This window comes from Serinus canaria, chromosome 5, assembly GCF_022539315.1.
Source record: "Serinus canaria isolate serCan28SL12 chromosome 5, serCan2020, whole genome shotgun sequence".
Taxonomy (NCBI): Eukaryota; Metazoa; Chordata; class Aves; order Passeriformes; family Fringillidae; genus Serinus; species Serinus canaria.
In genome coordinates, this window is record NC_066319.1 from 13,935,032 (window position 1) to 13,960,586 (window position 25,555).

General features: G+C 40.7%; 1 protein-coding gene and 1 long non-coding RNA gene across 6 annotated transcripts in view; one reads left to right on the top strand and one right to left on the bottom strand.

Moving 5' to 3' along the window:
- The window catches only part of KCNC1 (potassium voltage-gated channel subfamily C member 1), a 121,199-nt gene that overhangs the window by 61,804 nt on the left and 33,840 nt on the right, over nucleotides 1–25,555 (top strand). For 4 of the 5 annotated variants that reach the window (XM_018907877.3, XM_009102226.4, XM_009102223.4 and 1 more), the window contains exon 2: nucleotides 22,540–23,473. In XM_018907877.3, coding sequence (XP_018763422.1) covers nucleotides 22,540–23,473 — 934 coding nt within the window. The remainder of the gene's footprint in view (nucleotides 1–22,539; nucleotides 23,474–25,555) is intronic. The other variant, XM_050975420.1, reaches the window with a different exon arrangement.
- Nucleotides 4,566–25,555, bottom strand: part of LOC127059690 (uncharacterized) — a 36,757-nt gene continuing 15,767 nt past the window's right edge. Inside the window, exon 5 of the long non-coding RNA XR_007777719.1 lies at nucleotides 4,566–4,706. This is a non-coding gene — a long non-coding RNA (uncharacterized LOC127059690). The remainder of the gene's footprint in view (nucleotides 4,707–25,555) is intronic.

Genomic DNA, 25,555 nt, shown 5'->3' on the forward strand with positions numbered 1-25,555 from the left:
CTGTACCCTAATAAAGAAAAAGGCCTTGGACTTTACATGCATAACCAAAACCCAAATTACACTATAAACCTGCTGTTGTGGCATTTGTTCTCTCAAGGGTATTACAGTTCAGCATAAACTGGAGGAAAACAGAGGAAGATAGAGATATCTTTGTTGCGCAGACAAAGAACCAACACAGGAAGGCCAGTATTTTGAAGATTAAGACAATAATGCCAACTTGCTACATGAATAGTGAAGTGGGAATTGGCTAGCAAGAATTGTATATGTATCTCTCTTTTAACTGTGCCTCTTTTCCCCTTGCAAAGAAAAATGAACAACTGCCAACTCCCCACCTCTCTCCCACCAGGAACTGGCTGCTTTTCTCCGTCACTGGCATTTTCCAGTCCTGACTGTGCCCAGGAATTTCACTGCCTGTCTCACTGATGCTATTTCTCAGCAGTCCCTCATACATATGGGACATCATGTTCTGCCCTCAAGAAACCCACAGCATGAGAGTCAGGAATCTATTTTAAAAGATTAGGTATTCCCCAACCATGAAGGAACAGTATTTCTGGCTATGTGTATTTGAGTGCATATTCCCTGGCAAAATAGGACAGTGGAAAGGGGATGAAACCAGGATTTACTTGATATTCTAGTCCTCAGGCTGGTAAAACAAAATTTTTGACAATTACTCTTCAGAAGCAAGTGAATTAACCAGGCTGTTAAGTCTGGGTAGTGGTTTAGATGGATAGCTCTGTAACCTTTTGCTGTCCTACCCAAAATTGTGACAAATGGCTTTCACTAGTTCTGTTCCCATAGGATATGAGATATCCACTTCAGCTGAAAGATGTGGGGTCTCCAGAGGTCCCTGCTGCATTTACTGATACAAGAGCTTTGTCTTTATTATGAGTACAGGTTGATCCCAGATGAGTTGCCTGGTGTTTTCACACATCACCAACATGCCCCCATGACACAAAGATATCTCTCCATCCCTGCAGCAATTCACAATTTTGGGATCACTTCAACAACTGCTTCAAAATGTAGTTTTTCACGGGTAGAAAGAATGAATTTTCCATGCACTGTAAACTTCACATCAAACACATAACAAGAAACTGAGAAAGGGAAAAGCTATGGACTGAGTTTTTACAAGTGAGTCTGGCTCAATAATGAAAGGTTCACAACTGCTCTAATGACTGAAAACAGCTTTGGACAGAACACACAATTCACTGCTCCATGGACACCAGAAAATAAATTTTCTAACCACTGAAACAAGCCACAAATTATCCACCAATTTCAAAAACAGCATGACTGTGGCCTACACTGATATTTTTGCTGAAAGGAGGAAAATATGACAAGAATAATAGTCTCGCAGCTAAAGCACTGATCTCCAAGGACCTCTGTGTAGCTCCTGACACTTCAAGGAGCTTCTCATTTTACTCAGGCAAATCACTTCAGAGTAAATTCATCTCCCCTGGAATGTGACTAAAAATACATGTATAAATTGCAAAAGTCATTATATACATGGGTTTCTTATTATTCCATGGAAATGGGAATAAATAGACCACAAAAAGAAAGCAGTCCTTCAATTGCATTTGAATGCTTCTAAACACATACTCCTGTGAAATAAGCACACAAACTCCACACTAGTTTTTTTGTTCAGCCACATAGAAAGGAGCACCTTACTTTTGCCCCCAGGTTAAAATACCAAAAAAAAGTGTGCACACTGCTTTGTAAATGTAACCCTCTATGAGAAAGAAATCTATTATGAATATCTTGATGCCCAAGTTAAAAGGACAGCCTGATAAGAAAATTGGATCATCCAGCTTGTTAAGTCTCTACCTATTTCCAAAAGTTCTATTCTGCACACCAGCAAAACTTGATTTTTTCCAGAATAGAGCCAGTGAGCAGATTTGTAAGCACAGCACAGAGAGCTTGTCTTTGCTCTCCCACCAGTCTTGCTACTCATTATTAGCTGCTTGGGAATTGGTTCCTCAGAGGGCTACATGATCTTCTGTTGTGATATTCCTGTTATCTTGCCAATGTCCTTAGTTTGGTCTGAGGTGAACATACTGATTTTAAGGCCACAGCTGAGAGCTGCACCCTGAATGCAGCCTTAAACATTAAGTTCTTTCCTGAAATCTGCTAGCATTGGAATGATACTGAAAATAAAAACCAAAGCTGTCTTGACCCACTTCATTGATCCTTTTAGATAAACCACAAGTCTACACATGAAATTGTGAAGCTTGTCTCTTTTACCAATCTCACCAGTTCTTTAAATAATGAGTCAGGGAAAAATAAGGCAGCAGGTCCTATTCTTTTTCAGAGTCACGATATCCTTGGAGGTGCAGAAGAGTGCTCTTGTTCCAATTTTAAACTAGCAGGAAATGGACTACAGAACTTGATTTTCTGAATGACCCTAGACTCAATACATGTCTAACAGGCTAAAGCTACTAAAGACTGACATTTGCCTTTTCTTTCACAGTTCCATTAAGCTGTACCATTAATGCAGCAAATGAATAGAGGCATCATAAGCCATAGTGCTCTGATATTTGGAAGTTGCCTGGCTACTGCCCCATTTCTAGCTCTATCTGAACAGAATTTTCAAAGAAACAGACCTAATGAATCATGTTTAGTCATACCTGAATGCTCACTGACATTGTAGCTTAAAAGCAATACCTGCTCTCAAGGGACATTTTTGCCATATCTACATTCTACACTACATTCTGGATTGTGTTTATTTATTTCCTAGAAGCACATATGCTTCACTAGTGAGCAAATACAACATCTTTGCAGTTTGGTCCTCCCCAGCCACAAATGGGGAATTAATGCTAGCCCATCTCTTTCGTAAATCAGTTTGATATATGCTCAGGGGGAAAGCTGTTTAACACAACACTACTAATCTTTGCCACTGATTTCTAGTGAAAAATGAGCAGAACACCATCTTTTCTTCTCCCCTCTCCAACTATCTGCCAATCCCCCATTTCAATTAGGTCAAAAACCTACAAGGAATTAAGTGAAAAAAGTTATTAGTTGAAACTGAAAGTTCAGTTCTGCAGTTTGACTCAACTCAGTAGAAATAGGTTCCACTGGACTGGGGTATGTGTGAGCAGGTCAGAACCTCCCTAACAGTGTGTGAGACATTAGACAAAGTATTAGGACTCCATTTATAGGATTTACTACTCAGCACTGTGGAACTTTCAAACAGAATGTCTCAAGTTGGGCTTCCATTCAGGAATTCCACTGCCTCACTGCATCTTGCCCCAGGCACAGAACCCAACAGCCGGAGTGTGACCTTCAGTCCAACAGGATAAGGGTTTGGAAGGATCAAACCCAGCAGAGCTGCTCCTGCTGCACATCTACTGCCAATGTCACCTCACAGCTGAAACACTGATCTCTAGGGAAGAGCACTGAATACCAAAACTTAACACTGGTCTACAAATTTTCCAGGAATGCCTTGCTTTCCTCACTAATGTATGTTTTCCAACCCCTAAGAATTTTTCATTAATTTTATTGTAGGTTGGTTACATTTGATGTTCTTCTCACACAAATGTACCCTTGACCTGGCTACAATTTTTTCTTTAAAACAACAAAGCCCATCATAATGGATGAAAAAAGCCAGTCATTCCTGGCATCTGGTAGGCAGCCTCACACATCTGACATCCTACAAAGCATTAATATCAAAGCCTGCCAGAAGTATGCCTTGTGCAACAGGGATCAGACTGAAAATTAATGTGCCACTTACAAATGGTAAAGGCATAAAACTGCCTAATCTAATTCCATGGTGCAAGGAACAGCTGGGTCAGCCGAAGGCAGGTGAGTGAAAGGAGAGCCAGACACCCCTCACTGAGGCATCACAGGGGAGGTGAGTTGAGAATAAGCTCCAGGCATTCCAGGGAGCCAGGAAGATGCCATCAGGCACAAACCTGACTGCAGGGAGTCCCTGTAATCCTCTCTAGGTCTCAGCGGCATGTTCCAGTTGATTACATAAAATGGCAAGGAAGATTTTATTTTAATGTGCTTTCTTCTTTGACAGTCTCTTATTTCAAGCAAATTCTGTCTAAAATAATTATATTATTTTCCCATTCTTTTCCAAGTGTCACAGAGTACCTGGTCATTTCTGGCCTAACCTTGTTGGTTTCAGGGAGAAAAAATATGATAGATCTTCCTCTTTTAGACTTATCTGAAAACTCTACAAAGAGCTCTCTCTGAGCAAGGTATATCAAAATATAGATTTCCCCAATTTCTTTTAGGAAAAAATGAAAATAAACCAAGAAAACAAATAAGGTATCCAAAACCAAGCAAAATTATCATGCTAATGAAGTAATACATATCTAGAAATCTCCATCAGCTGGGGAAGGGAAAACGATGTCTCATGATACCATCATTTTGTGTTCAATGCACAAGACTTGGTATACTATTGGCAGTTATATGTTCCCAAAGAAAACACACAAGGACAAGGAAAAATCTCACTCAGATCCTTATTCTTCTGTTTATGATTTGAAGAAAGAGTAAGGAGCAGAGGACTTTTAAAAAAAAGCATCAAAGCCTAAGTTCAACTACCTGCTTTTCCTTTCAGTCTTCCTTCCGTTGCTCCCAGGTAGTATTTAGTTGTTGCCAAGCAGCAGAAAGCTAATTAGCACAATGTCATGTTTCCTTGTTTTCATCTCTTGCTCCTTCCCACTTACATGCCACTGCTCCTCAACATTCCCAAAATAAAGGTAAAGTGGCTGCAAGAAACAAGAGGATTGAAAGCATAGTTTTGCACTCAGCCTATGGAAACACTCCCTCCCCTAGAGCAGTTGCTCTTATTAATGCAAATCACCATAAGCTTTGGTCACAGAGCACATTAACATCTCCAGCCAAGCATCTGGTGGGGCTGTGCTGCTCACCTACCCCCAAACCAGCCAGCTGAAATACAGCAGGTATTCCCACAGGAGATACCCTCACTGCAGTGCTGGTGAAGCTCCTGCTGAGGGAAGTTTAGAGAATTTACCATTTGTGCTGCAGTGCACATAGTAAAAAAAGGCTGTCAGGAAAACACAACAACAGCCTCTATCAATTCATTTGCTAGGGTAAGAGAGATGCCTTATTCTAAAGCTATCCACTGTAATCCATTTAGGCACATCACCTTCTGCCCATTTTGTATTTCTTTGCTTCCGAACATTAGTAGTCTTTTTCAGAGAGTGAAGAGCAAAAAGATTTTTTTCTTCCAAGCTACAGACTCACTTTGCATCAGCACTCTTTTTTTAACCCAGAGATATATGTCCCTAGTAGCATGAGAAGAATTTATTCCCTTTTCAGAAGACTCAAATCTATTTCTGTATTTGAAATAGCAGAAGGTCCTAAAAACAACTCCTGCAGCCCTTACACACATGGGCACAGATGAGAAAGAGATCCCAGAATGCAGAAACTGACTGCACATACAAATCTAATAAAGGTAAGGGGGTAAGACGGTCAAAATAAGGCAGACAAGGAAACGCCAAGCAGAGTCTGGCTGCACTGAGACTCAGATCATCTGCTTGCAGCACAACAAGGAGGGGAGCTTTCCAGCTCTCACAGCCACCATTCATCACCATTAGCTAAAATGTTAGCTTGAATTCTCCACCTCTTTTTCCACCCCCAGCACTTTTGCTAAGCGTTAGATGTTTGTGATTAACCAGAGGCTCTACCAAAATTTCTGGTTGCAAGACCCTGGACTAAAGTCAGCCCAACAGCCATTTAGAACTTAGAAAAATCAACAGTTATGAAATTTACTGTGTCTGGCATGAAAGCAAATTCCAGTGTTGTCTTTCTGAAGGAGATCAGGAGTTAGTCTCTCTTTTTCGAAACTGCTGACATATCACCTTCCACTACATGGGGTTTTTTTTTGAAAAACACGAAGGCATGTGTTACAAAATAACATCTCTGTGCTTCCCCATTTTGACCCAATTACATTCTATCTTGGCTCTAGCGTTAATATATGGCATATCCATGGCATATCCAGGATTCCTGGCCATGAGATTAATGGAATCAGGTCATTTTCCAAATATCTCTCAAGGAAAGTTCAGCCACATGGCCACCATGACACCTAAGTGAGAGCTGGGAAGGGAAACACTCCAGTCAGTGTTGAAAATATTTAATCCCAGAGAGCCAGTCAGCAATCCAAGTCTACTTAGAAGAGCATGACACTATTCTAATAAACATTTTGCATTGTGTTTCTTGCATTCACGAGCCACAGAGTTGCTCTTCATTTTCAGGCAGCTTGACTATCTCGATAGAGTTCCCTGTCTGGCAGGGAGGGGAGGGCTGGGTGTGTGCAGTGAATCTGTCACTTGCAGCAGACAAGAACATCTTGTACTTGAGTTCTTGTTGAGTAGGTTAGAAAGGCAGACAAAGCGGCAGACTTATTAGATTTTTTTTTAACTGAGGTATTGAACAGTAAAACCCTATAACATTCTATTAATTTAAACAGGTCTGTGCAAGATATCTCATTGTCTCTATCAATAAGAACAATAACATTTAAGGGTTAATATTTAAAATAAAAACATTACAGTCTAAACTGAGCTTTGAAGAGATCCCAGCATTCCCAATCCTTATTTTTTAGGCAATCATCACTAAAATCAAAAGACACATCTGCAAGCTGGAATAGCTGAAACTAAGGAGAGAGATTGAACCAATTCACCATTCCCATCTCTCCTAAGCAACTGACTAGAGAGGCAAAAAAGTAGTTTGCAACAATCTGAAGGGCACTTTGACCACGGAGGAAAAGGTCAAGCGAAACTAAACAGCACATAAATAGGAATAATGGAATGAAAGCTTGATGAGGCTAAAAAAAAAAATTGAATTAAATTCTTTCACTCTGGAATTCTCCCTTAAAGGAAGTGAAATAAGCCCATTATAATACCCTGAATAACCCTAGAAGATCCTCACAGTTGCAGCAGGATGTAGAAACACACCTTTTGGCATTTCTCACTTCCAAGATTTGTAAGAATGATGTATCTGATATGCACCTGTAAGAATTTAGCATTTGATATGCTAAAATCCTAGGGGTAAAGCACCACCTAATAAGTCTGATCAGCTCATCTTTAATACTAATATGAGTTGTGTACACCTGTGAAGAATTAATAGGACTTTCTGAGCAAGGAGAACAACTGCTAATGGTCATTACACCAGATCAGAGGACTGTAACATCATGCTCTTGAGCAAGCTTATGTTGTTCAGGGAAAATAAGCACTTTTAAACCCCAATGGCTGTGTTAAATCCCATGATATCTGCCTAAATATCTATTGGTTTTTAAAGGCAGCTTCTTAACCTTGTCAGTCCTACAGCGTTGCTGACACCAGTACTTAAAATTAGCAGACCTAAGAGAACTTTCTACAACTTAGCTTTTCAGACTTTTTACTTGGTTTCAGACTGGAAGCTTTGCGTAACTATGGAGAAATCATGGCTGGAGACAGAAGAAATGAATGCAGCAGGCACTGCATATTTCTGAATATCTCCATCTCGCCCCCCTCGCAGTGATGTGCCTGCCGCATGTCTCTGCATGAGTCATCAGTGCAGGGGAAATACCTCCAAATTAACAGATTAGGAACAGCAGATCCTGCAGACTTGGGCACGCTGTCACAGCTATGCTCCTTCCAGAGCCAAGCCCTTGATGCCCAGGCGGCTCTGATGACCTCAGACTGCATGGCTCTGGACATGCTCCTGCCAGCATCAAGCAGTGTAGGCTCAGCACAATGCCCCACCTGGACAAAAAGCATTCTCCTTCAAGACTCTACTCTTCTTTGGGCACACAAGCCAGTGGCAAGGTGGGGAATTCAGATGGGGAAGGGGGAAACGAGGGCACACTGTGCTGGTGCACCCACCCAACCCAGCCATGCTTTCAGAAGCAGGTCCTGGCCCTCATGCACATCCATACCAGGACACAAATCTATTTGAGTGCAAACCTATTACATAACTTACACTGAATTATGCAATGCTTTAGTGCTCATTAGCAAGCAGAGGCTACCACAAGTTACTAGTGAAAACAATCTGAAGAAATGAATAAGCATGACCTGGTTTACCCATGCTTTTAGGCCAAAAAATCGTGCCTATTACCCCAGGAGTATAAGTTACTGAGCTTTAAAAAGTAACAGGTTCACTACTAGTATTAAAAAAGACAAAACCAGGAATACTCTTGTTTGCATAAGTTGCAGTTTATCTTGTTTGGTAAGACTGTAAGTGTCCTAATTTGGTTTTAAAAGTAAAATCAATTGTAAATTTATTTAGACCAATTTACCTGCCTGCCTGTTGTACATCACTGGGCCTGTATTGATTGTTTGAGATGGAACTCATTCCAAATTGTATTGATTTAATTCATTAGCAAATTTTTAGCAAAGCATATTTTGTTGTTTCAGGGCAGAAGTACATAAAGCTCCATTTAGAGACTGTGGGACTGAGCAGGGGAGGTATGGGAGGGGGCTAGAATTTCTCAAATAAATGAGATTTATAAGCAGCAATATGAATCATCTGTTTCTGATGAAAGATCTTTTTCTAAACAATAAATAAGAAAAACTAGGACTGGAGAAAACCTAGATACATTGATAGGGGGAAAAAAAATCCAGTTGGTGAAATAAGAATGGGGTGAATAATTCATAAATAGTACAGTGTATTGGTCGTTTTAACAGACATTTTGATTTATGGATTTAAGTGCCTAAAATAGCTCAACAATTTATAAAACATCTTAAAATCAACAGATCATGAGTAGATTTGTCTGGCTTTACAGCAAGGCAGTCGAGCTGCATTTGTTACCGTGGCAACTGAAGGTACCTCAGTTACCATGGCTACAGCTCCTTTAAAATACGGAGCAATTCCTCCCTCCCCAACTTTTGTGACTATTTTGAAAAGGAATTTAAAAAACAAAAAGGAGAAATCCTAGTACTCTGTCAACACTTGCTCTGAGACAAAAGGTTTGCAAAATGCAAATTTTGTCAACCCACAATGCCAGGTTAAAGATAAGCTAATTTTTCTGCTGCAAATCTTCACCCCAGTGAGACAGTGTGTTGTGAAGAGCTTAGATCTGGGAATCCACAATCTTGGATTACAAAGAGCTTGATGAGCACATACTCAGCTCAACATTTCACATCAAAACCAGTTCTGCTGCTCACTGGAAGAGGTGCAGAAATGGACTCCTACAACATTACAAATTCTCTGTATATCAAAGTTCCCCACAAACAGACAGCTGCCTGGATTGCTTAATGAAAGATGGGAAAAAGGGTCAGAAATCCTGGATTCTTGTTTCTGAGGCAGATGAAGTGGCAACATTCACCTCCCCAGGCTCCAGTCAGCACCTGAGATGTGCTTCCTATTCTGGAAAGGATGGCTTTATGGAGGAAACCATTTACTGCATTCAAATCAGTGTCCTCTGAATTATCCTGAGGTTAGAGTGGCATTTATGTTGCTAAACTGCAGGTAATCTGTTTAGGGAAGTTGTTCACACCTAATGCATCAAGACAGGAATAGGCTTTTCCATCTTTCCAGAAAATTGTGCACCTCAATCTAAGACACAGGATGTTCAAGGAAGATGTCACAATGCCTCTTTCTCCTCACTGAGGTTTTACTGCAAGTTAAATATAAAACTACTTCAAGCTCTGATTGAGAAATAAATAATTTTTTAAAAATAATCACAAACCTTGATTTGGACATCTTCTGAGTCTCGGCTACCTCTATGTATTAAAATCACCTTTAACTTTCCCTCCCTAGGAAACAGTTTTTTGTGCTCTGCCAAAACATTCAATTGCACATAGTTGATGTTATAAGCAGCCTTATGGCAGCACACAACTGCCACAAATCACTTAAGAATTAGAAATGGAGCAAGTGAAAATAAGCCCTCTGGGGTGAATGCTATTTTTCATCCTTATTTGCTAACAGAATACCTGGCTTGAATACGAGTCCTGCCTTTTTCCTTTCTTCTCTAACTTCACCCCCAATCCCCTCTCGTTTTCACTTTAATTTTTATGCAGTTTCGTGCCTATTATATGGATACTTGGTAAGGAAGATTTCCAGAAGTGATTAGTGATTTCTGGTGATTCACTGTTATTCAGTCTCCAAATCAAAATCTCCTGAAGGGCTAAATTGTAATAAGCCATCAGTCCAATCATAGTAAAATATCTGAGAAGATTTCCTAGTGTTGAGGACTTCAAAGTCTCATGAGACAGTATTGAGGACGCTAGAAAGAGAAGTGGAAATGTTTTCTTAACCCAGAGCTGCCATTTCCACAGTCATTGATGTCACAGGGTAGCATAAAGAACAAAACTCTAAGAGCCTACATAGATCTTTGCCCTGTCCCTCCATTCTTTACACCCCACGCACATTTACTGTGTGCTGGACTCACTGAGCTGCAAGGTTAAAGGGAAGAACATGGCTCAAGGACCAAGCTGGAGTTTCACAACCCGATGGCTTTGAACTCTGCAAACAGAAGTTCTGGGGGACCATATCTTGGCCAACAGACATAGCACCCTAACAACAGCCCAGCACTCCAAATTCCACAGATTATCCACCCCTGGGGAAGTTTAGATATTAAGATACAGATTTTGAACACTGTCCCCTAATTTTACCCCAATTCAAGGTCTCAAGAATGGCAGTTGTGTAATCAAAGTTAAGACACCATACTTGATAAACACAATCACCTAGTCTGTGCCACAGAAGTAGTACCTACTTGTTTTGCCTTACAAAACAGTTGCAGAGATTGATACCTGCATTAACATTTCAACAGCAGGTATAGAGTTCCACACTGTTAGATGCTATAGAGTGTTTTGGATTCTTTGTACTGCAGGTAGATATATAATATTCAAACAGAGCTGTTTCAAATGAAAGATATTTCCTTTATGTCTGAGGATAGAATTCAGAAACTGAGTTGGTTCTCTAACCACACTTAGCATGTGCTCTTGAATAAATCTAAGAAATGAAAATACACCACAGATGATACAGCCAGAAGAAAGTAAACAATAATATATGAGAGGATCTTATCATCCAACAAGATGTTGAGTATACTGCAGAACACAAGCTAAACACAGTTGCATAATATTGCTAGCAAACCTTTTAGAATACTGTCAATTCCTTCTACCTTGTCCAGAAAGCAAATTTTCTCTAGGTTTAGGCTATGACTTACCTTGTGGTCCTTTCTGAATATTTCCATCTTTCTTTTAACCTTGACTGCACAAGAGGTTGGATTTAGATGTAGTTGCTTGTTGCTTATGCAATACCCCTCCTAGGAAGGGTTCAAAAGGCTCCTCCTGGGCCTTTTGTAGCCCCAGCTGAAAGGGGTTAATAGAGACCTGTACTTGCTGCAGCACCAGATGAGAGAATGGCTCTCACCTGCAAAGGGCTGTAGGGAGCCTCTTTGACAATGCCAAGCAATCAGCTCTTCAGCAACCCCCCTGGAAATCCTCCCTCTGCAAGGCCTCCACAGCTGCCAACCCTGAACTGGCTTATGGGAGGGCTGATCACCACCTCTAGCTCATAGCAGGGTTGGTGTCACAGGTGTTAGATATGACTCACCAATTTATCCTTAAAAACACCATGAGGACAAGGCTTTTTCATTGCTCTCCTCCATGTCAGGACAGAGCTTTTACAAGTATCTAGATTGGGTTCAGTAGGAGAAAATATTGTACCATGATAAAAAAGGATGCTACAACTTTCTCCTTGAAATCAGGATGGTGCTGTCAGCAAGGGGAGTGGCTGTGTGCTCTGACTGCCCTGTGTCATGTACCATGGTGGCAGCTCATGCCATGGCAGATGCCCTCATGAGTCTGGGTTGTATGTTATGCTTTCTGTAAATAGCACATCTATAGTTGCCCACAAAACAGTGGAATTTCACCAAAACCAAACTGGGCTGTTTTCCATGCGACGTTAGATAAAGAATAAAAAAATTACTGGGGAAGCAAAGTGTGTGACTGTCTGAACAGGGGACTGGCACCTAGTGGCCATGTTATGATTCCAGATGCTTACTGCTGACACATTGAAGAGTGGAGCCACAGAAATACAGGAATAAATATTTTCTTCTTCAGAGAGACAGGAGAGCTGATGTTGAAAAAAATACCCTCAATCTCGTTGGTCTGAGTCAAGACAGACTATACAGAATCCTTTAGGCTGGAAGTGACTTTTAAAGGTGATCTGGTCCAACACCCTGCAGTGTGCAGGGACATCTTCAACTACATCATGATGCTCAGAGCCCTGTCTAACCTGACCTTGAATGTTTCCAGGGATGGGACATCTACAACCTCTCTAGGCAACCTGCTCTGGTGTTTCACCAGTCTCACAATGAAAAAACTTCTTCCTTATATCTAAGCCTGATTCCCTCATTAAGTTAAAACCCATTAACTCTCATGTATTGCAACGGGGCCTGCTCAAACATTCATCCTCATCTTTCTTATATGACAAAGGCTATTTTGGAAGTTGCCTAAAAGAGCTACCAACACAGTTTTATAAGTTATGTTGTCACTAATTTGGATATCTAAAATGGCTCACAGCCAGTCAAAACCCAGTACTGACAAAGATTGCTGTCAGTGGAAATTTTGTATGTTCCCATCCTGTGCATTATCCTTGCACAAATTAAGCTGTGCAGGAGCCTCTGCCTAACTAGGGAATGAAAACATCCTCGGCTTTCCAAAATACTGCCTATTTTTTAAATAATTGTTGGGTTTTCTTTTTGATTTGTAATAGTTGCAATTATAAATAAGGTGGATATACTTTTATATGATTATATAATAATGTTGATATTTGATATTTAGGTTTTTTAGAGCAAAGGCACAAAAAGGTCTCAATATTTAGTAACATATTTAGGCCATCTAGGAGCTTAACAGGACTTTTGTGCTACACACTACCCAAAGGTAGGAAAGAATTATGGCCATAATGCTTTAAAAGCACAAATTGCTAGCTATGGATTAAGCCAAATAAACAATATGGAAAGGAAAGTGCCCACAACACACTGCTAGTCATAATCTGGAAAAAAATATGAAGAAATGCTGAAATTATCCAAAATGAAGCAGTCATTGAAATGCCTGAGGTTTTCATCCTTGTTTTCAGACACCTTGTTAAGAACTCTGGCTTTTCAGGGAAGACATCATCTGTGACATCCATCCACATAAACTGCAGTGAAAACAGGAAATCCTGAGCTCAACATTTATAGGCACTATAGTGATCCCAGGGCTTCCAGTTTTCCAGGGTGAGAAGTTATTTTGAGTGCCTCTGTTCTGAGGTGCTAAACTCAACTATCAGAGGGTAAACACTCAGCTGCTCCCAGAATTTAAATCTCTTCGGAACATATCCCACGGAGTCAGAAACTGAGGTTTCTAAATCCATGGTCAAATATGAAGTAAGTTGGTCTGTAGATGAATTCTATAACTATTGTTGCTATAGTATTGCTTTGGGAGAGAAATTGGTTTAAGGCTGCAGACATCAACTGCTCACCTTTGGGGCTTGATGCATTCTGGACCTTCCACTTCATCCTAAGTAGAAGCTGCCAGCATCATCCTACAGCCTGCCACACCCCAGCAGCTCTGTGTGAATGTGTATGGAAGGTGTGCAGACAGACCTCTCTCCCTGTCCAAGGCTGGTTATGTAGCCAGCCTGCCCACATGGGAAACTACAAAAGGTTGGACAGGTGCTCATTTTACTTTGTCCTGAAGCAGAAGCATTATTTTTTGCACACACATGATCTGGAACACATACCAAGTACCTTGGCTTAAAAGCCATAGGGAGGAAAGCTGGCCTCACATGATAAGTTAAAGAGTTCTACATTCAGAGCAAAGACTCCCTGTATTTCAGGTGTTTCCTTATGGACTTTTCTGCTCAATACTCCCACACACTGGAGGGTTTCCTCTTGCAAAAAAAAGTAAGTAAGCAGGGCACGATCTTTCTAAAGGGGCTAGAGACCACCAAGCACCCTCTGCCTCCTTCATACCTGTGACAATTTCATTCCTGGGGGTTGCTGTGAAGTTGAGGTTGGTGAAGCAAACCTCACTGAGGGTGGGCTCCAAAAGGACACAGAAATAATGTGTCCAGCTCTATGAAAGGCTTCTAGCACCACTTCAAAAGTAGGTTTGAGAGAGGCTGCACACATATAAGCATAGAAGCATATGAATTAAGCCACCTTTGGGCAAGTCACAGTGTAGAAGCTGTAACAAAAAGGGGAAAAAATAGACCAGCAGCAAGTTAGAGAGGAAGGAAGTGTGATTTTCTCAGGAGATAAATCCAGAACAAAGGTGGTGAGGTGAGATCCTGAAAATCCTAACGCATGACACCACCACCATTCATTGCTACAAAACTCTCCCATTCAGTTTAGAACAGAAAACATGCAAAGTCCAAAAAATGTTACCACTGCCTAACAAAAAAAAAAAAAAAAAAAAAAAAATTGAAACTCCTAGTATTAATGGGCAATTAAAATTTTGTGGTTTCTTTTGCCATGTGTTAGTTTATGCTCCATGTATTAGATATTACATGACTTTCTCAGTTTCTTTAATCCTAAAGCTTTTGAGAGAACTGATAGCATAAAAGTGTGTGGCATCATCTGAAAATGAGATTAATAATTATATTGAATTTATGCAGCAAAAGCATGAGCATATGAAAAGAGATGTCTAGGACTCATGGGGTGTTTGAATGTTTAGTGGTTGTTAGCTTACAAATGAAGGAAAACATCTGAAAATTTCTAAATGCTTAGTTGTCTGTGATGAATAGGACAAAAATGAAAAAGCTTAAGATTAAGATGAATTAGATTAGGCATTAGGAAGAAAAAATATAGATTAAAAATGGTGAAGTACTGGGATAAATTTCTTGCACAATTTCCATGATATTCACCAGTAGAGATCCTTACAACAGTCAGTGTAGCTGCCTTTCAGAAATGATCAAAGACTGGGCTTTGGGACAGGGAAATGACAGTTTTGAAGGTCCCTATCAAGCACACATTTCTGCAGTCCCTCAGAGATGGAAGGCTTACTTTCACACTTATAGCTCCTTCTGCTGTGTCTCATATACTCAGCTGCAGGAGTCTTGGGGCCCTTTTGGAACAGGAATCTATACATGTTAAGAATTTCCCACTGCGCCATTGCTGAGCAGTATGAAATATTCCTTGGTCCCACCATACTGTTCCCATTTAGTTCTCATTACCAGACTAGGGAGCAGCAAGGAAGCTTTGCAAAATAAATTCACTTCTCTACTGTGTCATTGTTCCTATTAATTCACAAGACTTAATCTGTCCTAGATAAAACTGGAGGGTTTGCCTGTGACCTACAAAGAACCATTCCAGCCCTTGCCTGGTGACCACCTGGCCGGCCATGTGGCTCCAGAGGAGCACTGTCCATACCCCACTTCCAGTTCTGATGCAGCCTTGCTTATCCCAGTAATTACCTTGTCAAAGCACATGGTTGCCTGCTAGGACTAACATTTGAGAGATCAGCTTCTAATTTATTTGTTGCAACGTCAACACCGAATAACTTAAGCATATTTTCCACAGATGACTGCACATTTTTTTTAACACGCTGTTTCATGTCTGTGTGCCACAAAGCATTCCAAGATTTTTTTGCAAGCTGTCATATATTTTTTGGCATTACATAATCATTTGGTCCATGAGCTGCTAGTGGACTTTTTATCCAACTCTAGAGCAAGCTCTGCCTATCTTCAAGGCTCATTCTTCCATTTGTCACAGCTACAAAACATGAATTTGAAGAATCTTGTGAGTGAACCAGCATGTTTGCTGATGTGAGCTTCTCTATCAATTGTATTATCATCTCACTGAAAGGCAGACTGCTGAGGGGTCATCTCTGCCTTCACTGGGAACAGCTTGGTCCTAACACCTGATTGTGCCCTCATATACCTACACCACACCCATAAAAATAACTGGATTTTTTTTCCCATGCAAATAATTTCCTTTTCATGATCATTGCTCACAGGATCTTGAAACATCTTCCATTAGGATTCTTAATGAAATATTGCAGAGGTTGTTTTTTGACAGTGTCCTAGCTTTTGCTCACGTCCCCAGCATTATCTGGTTGTTGGTATCATGTGCCCACATTTAGTCATCTGATCAGTCATACAGATTCAGTATTACTTTCAAAAATTCAGCAGAATTACTGGCACATTAAAAATGAGTCATTTGTTTGAATCAGGGTCCATATCTCTAAGAAAGCCTGGAAAATTGGTCTTGACACAACAAAGTATTTATAAAGCCAAGTATTTAAGGCAGCTTTCACTTAACCCATACTTTGGCTGAGCTGCAGCAAAAAGATTTGTCTTGTTAAATAATTAGGGGACACATGGGGTGAACTAAATTAATTTTAAATTAAGATTGATTAAAGTACTGTTTACAGATTAAAACAAAAAATAGGCAAAGCTTTGAGATTCAAGTCACAGATGGGCAAACACTGGCATTTTCATGGAAGTACAGTAGTTTTGAGAGACAAACCTCAATCAGATGAACTACTGTAAAACAAAGTTGGTAAAGTACTTGAAGAGATACCTTGTAAATAGAAACCCCAGTGCTTTATACAGATCTAGCACAGGTCTCTGGGTATATTTGAATTACTGATGTTTTGTATAAAAGCAACTCCTCTGTTGCCAGCATATGTTATTGAAACTCTTCAGGGCCTAACTTTTTCCTGCAAGTGTGTAGCAGAGATAGACAAAGTGAAAAATTACTAGACTTGTGATTTTTATATTATTCTGCCCATCCACACCCCTCAGCCCTCTCCCATTCCCCCAAAACAAACAACAAAACCCCAAAACAAACTAACCCAAACATAGTAGTTCTCACTAGAGTCACAATATACTTTTCTGGAAGCTCCATAGCAGTAAAACTACCATCATTTCTTCCTCAGAGACAGAGTTCTGTGGTGAGTTCTATGTTCTCACCTCCCATTTCAGTCTTGGCAAGCCCTGAGAGAGAGAAGCAGGAAAGGGAGAAGCAGGAAACCTCCTGCTGCTCAGGGTCCTGCTCATGCAGACTGAGATGACAACTGCTTAGTTCCTCTTCTTTGCTGGTTCAACAGCAAAGAGATAGTGCCACTTACATAGAGAATTTCCTGATGCTTTAACAGATGTAGTTCAATCAAAATGCCACCTTCCTCTGTTTTTCATCCAGAGGTTCTGGGGAAGGTACAATTTCCTGAATTTCCCTATAAAAGGATAGGGATTAAGAATCCACTTTCAAAAATATTTCTGATAGCAGATAGAAAGGAAAAGGCTGGCAAATCTTTCCTGAGTGTTCTCTGTTTCTTTTCTCCCATCTAGCTTGAGTAGGATTGTTAAATGATTCTGAGCAGTATCAAAGGAGAAGAGCAAGTGTCTGCGGCGTGCAGCTGCTACTAACTCGCCCTGAACGTGTGATCTGGAATGAATTATGAATAGCGCGTCTTGTGCACCGCTATTTCCTAGAAAACAAACTCTGCGGTTACTGAAACCTGACTTGCAAAGCCCTGCTGCTTCCACTGCCACCACACACTTCCCTTGTCTTTGATCTAAGAGTGCTGCCAAGATTCAGCCAAGGCCTCCTTCCCAAGTCCCCACTCCAGACATGCATCGGTCTGGACAGGGAGCAGATGTAAGTTGGCAGACAGTTCCAAGCCCCAAAGACTTTGTTATCTCAATTAAATTAAAATTTAAAAAAAGAAAAAGAAAAAAGGATGGTGCAAAAGATGCAGGCCCACATGCTTGAATGTGTCAATGGTGGAGGTTGGAAAAGAGCCTCATTCACCTGATTTCTGATCTGGTACTTTTGTCACCAACCTTCACTGCCCATCTGCACTGAAGTCTGGGAATTCCAGGCACCATATCAATGAATTCTAGCAGGTTATCCAGCATATTTGTGTGGACTCAAGCATAAAAGAAGGTTTCTTATCTCCAAGACCAGAACTATCTAAGACATGCAAGGTAAAGTGCTGTTTTAGAAAACTACTCCCAGAAGTAAAGAGCAAACCCTCTGTATTTAATCCTGTCTCATCCAATACTCAGACCTTTTATCTAAGCCTAGCTTCTAAATCCTCATGTATTAGAAGGTTTATTTGGGTTTTTAAGGCTGTTGGACTTTTGTTTTCTTTCCATGCTGAGTGGAAAGATGCTGGCTAATTATTCATGAGGGGCTATGTCTGATTCCATTACCTTGCTCCTTTTACAGCCATGCAAAGTTGATGTGAAACACTACTGTTATGAATTAATTGGTACTTCATATTCCCACTGCCCTGGCAAAAATGGCTGGGTTAGACATAAGGTAGGGAGAAGAGATAGATAGATAGATAGATAGATAGATAGATAGATAGATAGATAGATAGATAGATAGATAGATAGATAGATAGATAGATAGACAGACAGACAGATAGACAGACTGATTTAATCAGATAGATAGATAGACAGACTGATTTAATCAGAGGCAAGATAAATTAGGTTACGAAATTCTCCACTTAGGGGCATGACACCTTTTAGACTCTTTCCAGCTAAACGCAGTAAAATATAGCCAGTATTAAGAGAAATTATGCAGGAGTGTAATTTCTTCTGTCTCCAGAATGAAAATATTTTAATGCAACTTACATTTTAATCCAAATCTCCCCCTGTTAAATCTCCTCTCTGCCTTTGCTTATGGCTTTTGGGATTTTGGACAATCTGAGATTTTTCTTTGTTGGTATTAGAGCCAGAAAAAAAGAAGTGATAGCAGCAGCATTTCTAGTGAAATAGAAATCATTCACATGTCAAAGCAAATAAAAGAGTTTTGATCACTTCAAACACTTCACCTAGGTATATTCTTCAATTATAGAAAATTTTAGTTGCCATTATGTAACTCAACAGCATGTGACATCACTTCTTAAAATCTTCACTCTTTTCCCTCAGCCCATCCAGATCCTAGGAATAAGAGAAACTGCTGTAAAATGTAAGATTAAGAACCACTAAATTATAGAAGAGCAATCCATTGGTTTGATTAGTTTTCAGACCATTATTCATGAAATAAAAAGAGGCAGACTTATTTTCAAAGACAATAGTACACATGTGAGTCCCGTAGTGTTCATCAGATTTTATCAACACTGCCCATCTCCGGATTTGACAAGTTATCATGTTAAGCTCAATGGGCCTCTGATGGTAGGCCAGAGAGAACTCTTTTTTTTTTCACATCTTTGGAAAAAATTAGTGCTGGTTTTCCTAGAAAAGCCTACTCACCGATTTTTGTGCTATTAGATCATGCTTACAGTTTGCTAAATCTCAGATTAACAAAGAAAAATACTCAGAAGAAAGAAGAGAAGAGAGCAATATAAACTGGTGATCACAAACATAAATCTGTGCCAGTTTACTTGTGGTAAACTGCTAAATTCCTGTGTTCCAAGAAGCTGCAGATGATAAATCTATCAGGGATGGATGCCAGTGAACAAATTGTCAGGCCTGACTTTCAGGCATTTCTGAACTTAAATTGGAGAAAAGTTAAATTGGAGAAAAATACTGGGTGTCTTCCTGTCAATACCATTACTCATACATAGTTTAATGAAATCTTGAAAGCAGACTCATGCTTTCAAAGCCACAAAGCCTACAAAAACATGCCCATCCCTGGGAAAAAATGCTGTTAAAACCAGATAGGAAGCAGATACTTCACACTCATTTAGGAGGTGCTTCCTGCTCTGCTGAAGTGAGGACTAAAAGCTCTCAATTAGCGTGTGAAGCCAAGGTTTGAGCACACAGGGGCTAACAAGGAGAGATCATGGGTTTGATGTTCTCTGCCGATAGCACTGCCAACCTGTACCACTGCAGAAAACTTAATTCCTGGTCAGAATTGGTTATTTGTTCTCTTCAATACAATGAAACATCAGTTTCAAGATACCTTCTGTGCAAGGTCAGCCTGAGGGTTGTCCTAAGCAGGAAAAACTCACACAGGAGATATATTTGTATACACCAAGAAGAGGATTGCATTTGAGTCAGGATAAAGAAAGGGGCCATCTTCATAAACCCTTAAAATGCAAAATGGTTTTATTGCCGTCTCTACTTCTCATCTGTGAGTGCTACCTGTCTTAAGTGTCAGCACTTCCTTCTGCAGCCTGAACTCTCAGGGCTGTATGATTCTGTGCAACAATCTGCCCCAGGCTGAAACACAGCAGACATGCTCAGGCTGCTAGGAACATCTTCCTGACTGCTTGGTGCAAGATGCTTTTGGTTTCTCATTTTACTCACATGCAGACAATTAATCTCTGAGTGCTATTGATATCATACACAAAAGTGATTTTTCAGGAAGACTGTTGATATACAAAAGCCACTAACATTTAGATAAAAGCATATAGAACCTGCACACATTTATATAGGATCACAAACCACATGATCAACACCACCTATTTTACAGATGGAGAAACGGTGCATTAAGAAATTTCCGTCTTTAACAGGAGATTCTGACAAAAAATATACCCAAAAATCCTGCTTCTCAATTTCCCTAATCTTGATATTGTTTATCTCCCAGATACATAAGGCATTGATTTAGCACATATCAGCATGTATAGCAGATACTCACATAATAGTGCTGTGAGAACCTGACATTTTTAGGGGAAAATATCACTTTTTTGTTTAAATCTGCAACAATGGTTCTGATCTCTTTGGCAACAAAGCTGAATATGAAAAGCAGAAGAGTCTGTTTTCTTCTGTATCCTTCCAAGCTTATTTGCTCTTACTGGCCTAACACAGGCATAGGCTGCCCAGAGAGGCTGTGCGATCTCCAGCCTTGGAGATACACCTAGACTAGGCAAGAGCAACCCGGTCCAGCTTTGAAGTTGTACCAAACAACCTCCAGGGGGCCCTTCCAACCTAAATGATTTTGTGATTTTATTCTCTTCCATTTTCTTTGTATTCTATTAAATGGTTCACCTCAAAATGTGGCAAATCCATGCTTTTGACTTTGTTTGCTAATATAGAAGGTCAAGTGTAATTCTACACTAGGTCTACCCAGGAAGGCAGACAGAGGACCTTGATTGCAGGAGAGTTTTGATAGTTTGAAGTATAGGTTATTTTTAATGGGTCCGTTCCTTTGGCAACAGTTTTGTTCAGACTTTTGCACTGCATTCACTGGCAACACCCAGATAGAAGCAACCAGTTCTTTCCAACCCCTGTGTTGACTACACTGTTGAAAAAGGGACATTGTGAGTAACAGGAAACTAAAAGAAACGGAAAGTAATATTTTTATTGTCACAGTTACTCATGCTCATAAAGACAGGGAAATACCTTATGTGACATCTCTTAAAGAGGTGACACACAAGACAAACAAGAAGATAACAGATAAAGGGAGTGGAGTGGCAAGAGGTTTTACCATGACCATACTACTCCAACACACAAAGAGACTTAGATATGTGCAAATTACTTAATTGATTAAAGGAGGACTGAGCAGGGCAACTGTGGTTACAAGACTTGTGAATTTTGGCCTGACTGCACTGACTGTACCCCTCAGTTATCCTGGAATACAACCAATAGACCTCCTTTAGGCTGAGGAAAGAGTGAGACTGGCTTTGATCAGCGTGGAGAATAGAATTCTCCAGGGAGACCTTATTGCTGCCAACAAGGTCTATCTGTCAATATTTAAAGGAAGCTCATAAGAAAGATGCAGACTGACTTTTTTGTAAATCCTGTTGTGACAGGACCCAGGGTAATGGTTTTAACTAAGCAAGGGAAGATTCATACTAGAAGAGATTTTTTTTACAATGAAGCTGATGGAACACAAGCACAGATTTCCTAGAGAGGTGGAGGATGCCCCATCCCTGGAAATATTAGAGGCCAGATTCTAATAGAAATCCAACATCCTTTAAAAAAAATTCATCTAATTCTGGTACAAGTCTTACACTGTAATGAGAATCTCTTCAAAAAAATTGTGTCTTGTGAAAGCCAATAGATCTGTGTCCCTTGGAATCAGATGACAGGCTTATCTGAAAGCTCTTCCTTCCCCCCCCATCCCCCACTCCCACAAGATCTAGAGAAGGGAACTGAGAACAGAGACATTTCAGAGCTCTGTTTGATAGTGTGACTCTTCTCAACCTGTGTCTGGGGTTTGCCAAGAAAGTCTGATGGTGCCAAGGACTCTGCTCCTTGCTGTAGAGCCCACCTGAGACTGCCACCAGTATTTACTAGCACCTTTCTGAGATCTAAAATATCACAGCTCTCCCTAAGCTGGGAGCAGCCATGATACTGCTGAGAGAATGCTGAGAAAAGTACTGCCTGGCAGCTGTCCTGGAAGGTGTGCTCTCTCTTTAAGGCAAGGAAGTAACAGAAGACCAAGTTCAGGAAGGTACAATTTCAATATGTCTTTAACCTTAAATCCCACAGACAGTCCTGAGATTTAAGTGCTTGCTTCGATTGACACTCATGCTAAGGTGCTATCTGTACAAGAATAGATTTTAGCATGTACTTATATACGGCTTTCCCTCCCAGGCTGAATGTTAGGCTGTCTTTGCAGGTGAGACTTGGCAACTTAAGCCCACAGGAAGAAGACTTGGCATTATATTCACATTTAATACAGCTCTTGCCTCTGCCTGATGCTTCAGAATCAAAGCCCCCGTACTTAACCTACGGTTTAACATTTCTCTCATATCTTTCTTTCCACAGTATGTGGCATTTGCCTCCCTGTTCTTCATTCTGGTCTCCATTACCACCTTCTGCCTAGAGACCCACGAGAGATTTAACCCCATTGTGAACAAGACAGAAACTGAATTCATCGGGAATGACACCCAGGTGCGGCACTACAGGGAAGCAGAGACGGAAGCCTTCCTCACCTACATCGAAGGTGTCTGTGTGGTCTGGTTTACATTTGAGTTCTTGATGAGAGTCACTTTCTGCCCAAACAAGGTGGAATTTATCAAAAACTCTTTGAACATCATTGACTTTGTGGCCATACTGCCTTTCTATCTAGAGGTTGGACTCAGTGGCCTGTCTTCCAAAGCTGCTAAGGATGTCCTGGGCTTCCTCCGCGTAGTCCGTTTCGTGCGAATCCTGCGAATTTTCAAGCTGACCCGCCACTTCGTCGGGTTGCGGGTCTTGGGACACACCCTCCGTGCCAGCACAAACGAATTCTTGCTGCTCATCATATTTTTGGCATTGGGCGTCTTAATCTTTGCCACGATGATCTATTATGCCGAGAGAATAGGTGCTAAACCAAATGACCCTAGTGCCAGTGAACACACACACTTTAAAAATATCCCCATCGGCTTTTGGTGGGCTGTTGTCACCATGACGACCCTGGGCTACGGAGACATGTATCCTCAGACTTGGTCAGGCATGCTGGTGGGGGCCCTCTGCGCTCTCGCTGGTGTGCTGACCATTGCCATGCCTGTCCCTGTCATTGTGAACAATTTCGGAATGTATTACTCCTTAGCTATGGCTAAGCAGAAGCTACCAAAGAAAAAAAAGAAGCATATCCCGAGGCCACCCCAGCTGGGATCCCCCAATTATTGTAAATCTGTCGTAAACTCTCCACACCACAGTACTCAGAGCGACACTTGCCCACTGGCCCAAGAAGAAATTTTAGAAATTAACAGAGCAGGTAGGAAACCTCTTAGAGGAATGTCCATCTGACCGTTAACCTCCATCCCGCGTAGTGATTTAAGATTCAGCCAGACTGCTTTCTTAGAGCAATGGGTAGCACATTTATCCATTCTAGTCCCACCATCACACAGTGAATAATATGTGTGAAGTCTAGGTTGCAGGGACAAATGGTACAGTGGAGGCTGATCAGCAAAACTAAGGATGAGAGCACGCTCTAGGAGCCCAAACTTTGGTCCTGGTTAAGGGCATACAAGTCTCAAGATATTTTGGAAAGCTGTTACATCTAGTGGAAGAATTTTGAGAGTTCTACAGCTGTGTTGCTGGACTGTGTAATGCATCTCAGAGGCTCCTGAGAGCTGAATGCTTCATAGAGCAGAGTAGGAGCCAAGTACTCAGCAATTACAGAGCTTTCTGACAAAACAGGGCTGGAATTCGAAACAGCCAGATGCTTTCTCATTTGTTCCCATTTGGGACCTTTCAGCTGTTTTAAATGGCAGATATTGTACATCTCATTACAGAAACTAGGTGCCTAGTAAGTTGAAGGGACAACTATACCATCATGCATATTCATGAGACAATCCAGTCTCTTTCTGATGATTAACTGCAAAGTAGAACAACAGCTCAAATTCTTGACACTAATGCAAAATGACTCACTCTGAGACAAGACTAGATGTAAGGATGTTTATTCCATGGCATGCAAATCAATCTATTCTATAATATTCCACTAGAATTTAGCATTTAGAACTATGACAAGTTTTGAACCACATTTTTTAAAACATGCTCCTTTTGCAAATATGGGTTGGTGAGTTACAGCTCTTTCAACCTTCTAGCAGCAAAGGCCAACTGGAAAAGGTCTGACTGGTCATTACCAGCTGGTTTGGCCTAAACAGTGATTGCCTCATTCTTATATTTAATTGTACTGATGTTTCATGTTAGCAATAGGTGAAACCAGAGCTAAATTAACCATTCTAATTCTACTGGGAGGGGGGAGGGAAATGGAAAGAATACTAGTCACCATGGAATATATTATAATATCCCATGGCTAGTGGTTAATTATGGGAATATCTCAGTTCTATGAGACTCCTATGGCACACAAAATTACGGGGCTACAATTTGATTTTTTTAAACCCCATAATCTACCTCTACGCATGGAATATCACTATTTATTCTATGGAGCAATTTGAAAGTAGATAACCACGTTGAAAACAATGCCAACTTCATTTTTGGCGGATGTTCCAGCCAAGTTGCATAGTAGACATTCTTCAGCCTTTTCAGAATATCCCCCTGCATTGTATTAGAAAGGACAGATCGCCAGCCGAGTGATCTCAACTGACATAGAGTTCAAAACAGGTGTTTTGGAAGAGCTAGCATATACCTATGATGGTCTTGTGTTATCATTTTTTGCTTTGAAGAAAATTCTGATTTGTTACTCATTGTGAGTGAGATATTTTCTCATCATCTCATAGCCATGCATGTTGATGTCATTGTGAGAAGCACAAAGAAAGTGAGACTTTCCTTTGTGTGTGACTTCACCAATGCCAATGCTAATTTTGGAGGGGAAGAGCTGGTGGGAATCTTTCTCTTCTTTCCTATTCTCTTTTCCTTTCTTATTTCTTTTCCCTTCTGTGCAAGTATGTAAAATCCATTCAAAAGGTAAATAGCTTTCATTTTGTTTTTGTTAAAGGCTATTTCCATTGCAACAGGCCAATCACAATTCACGTGACTGATAGACTGTACCAACTGTACCCTTGGCGCACAAAAGCGATGGTTCTATCATCCATTCCCCTCAGGTTGCAAATGCTTATCACTGCTCATGTTCAAGCAGCAAACTTCCTCATAAAGCAGATGCTTTTGGAGCATCATGGATCAAGAGGGAAAGAGGGCACAGCAGTGTTGTGTGTCTCCTACCATGAGCAATGTGCCAACAGCCCCATGATAGGGTGCAAGAAGTGCCAGACTCTGAGGTACTTTTGCAGTCAGCTACAGAGTGAAATCAGCTCAGAAATCCCTGGCTTTCTAAAGTCCCTTCCATTACCTACCCTGGTCCTTTCTGGGAAGTGGAGGATCAGGAATCTACAAG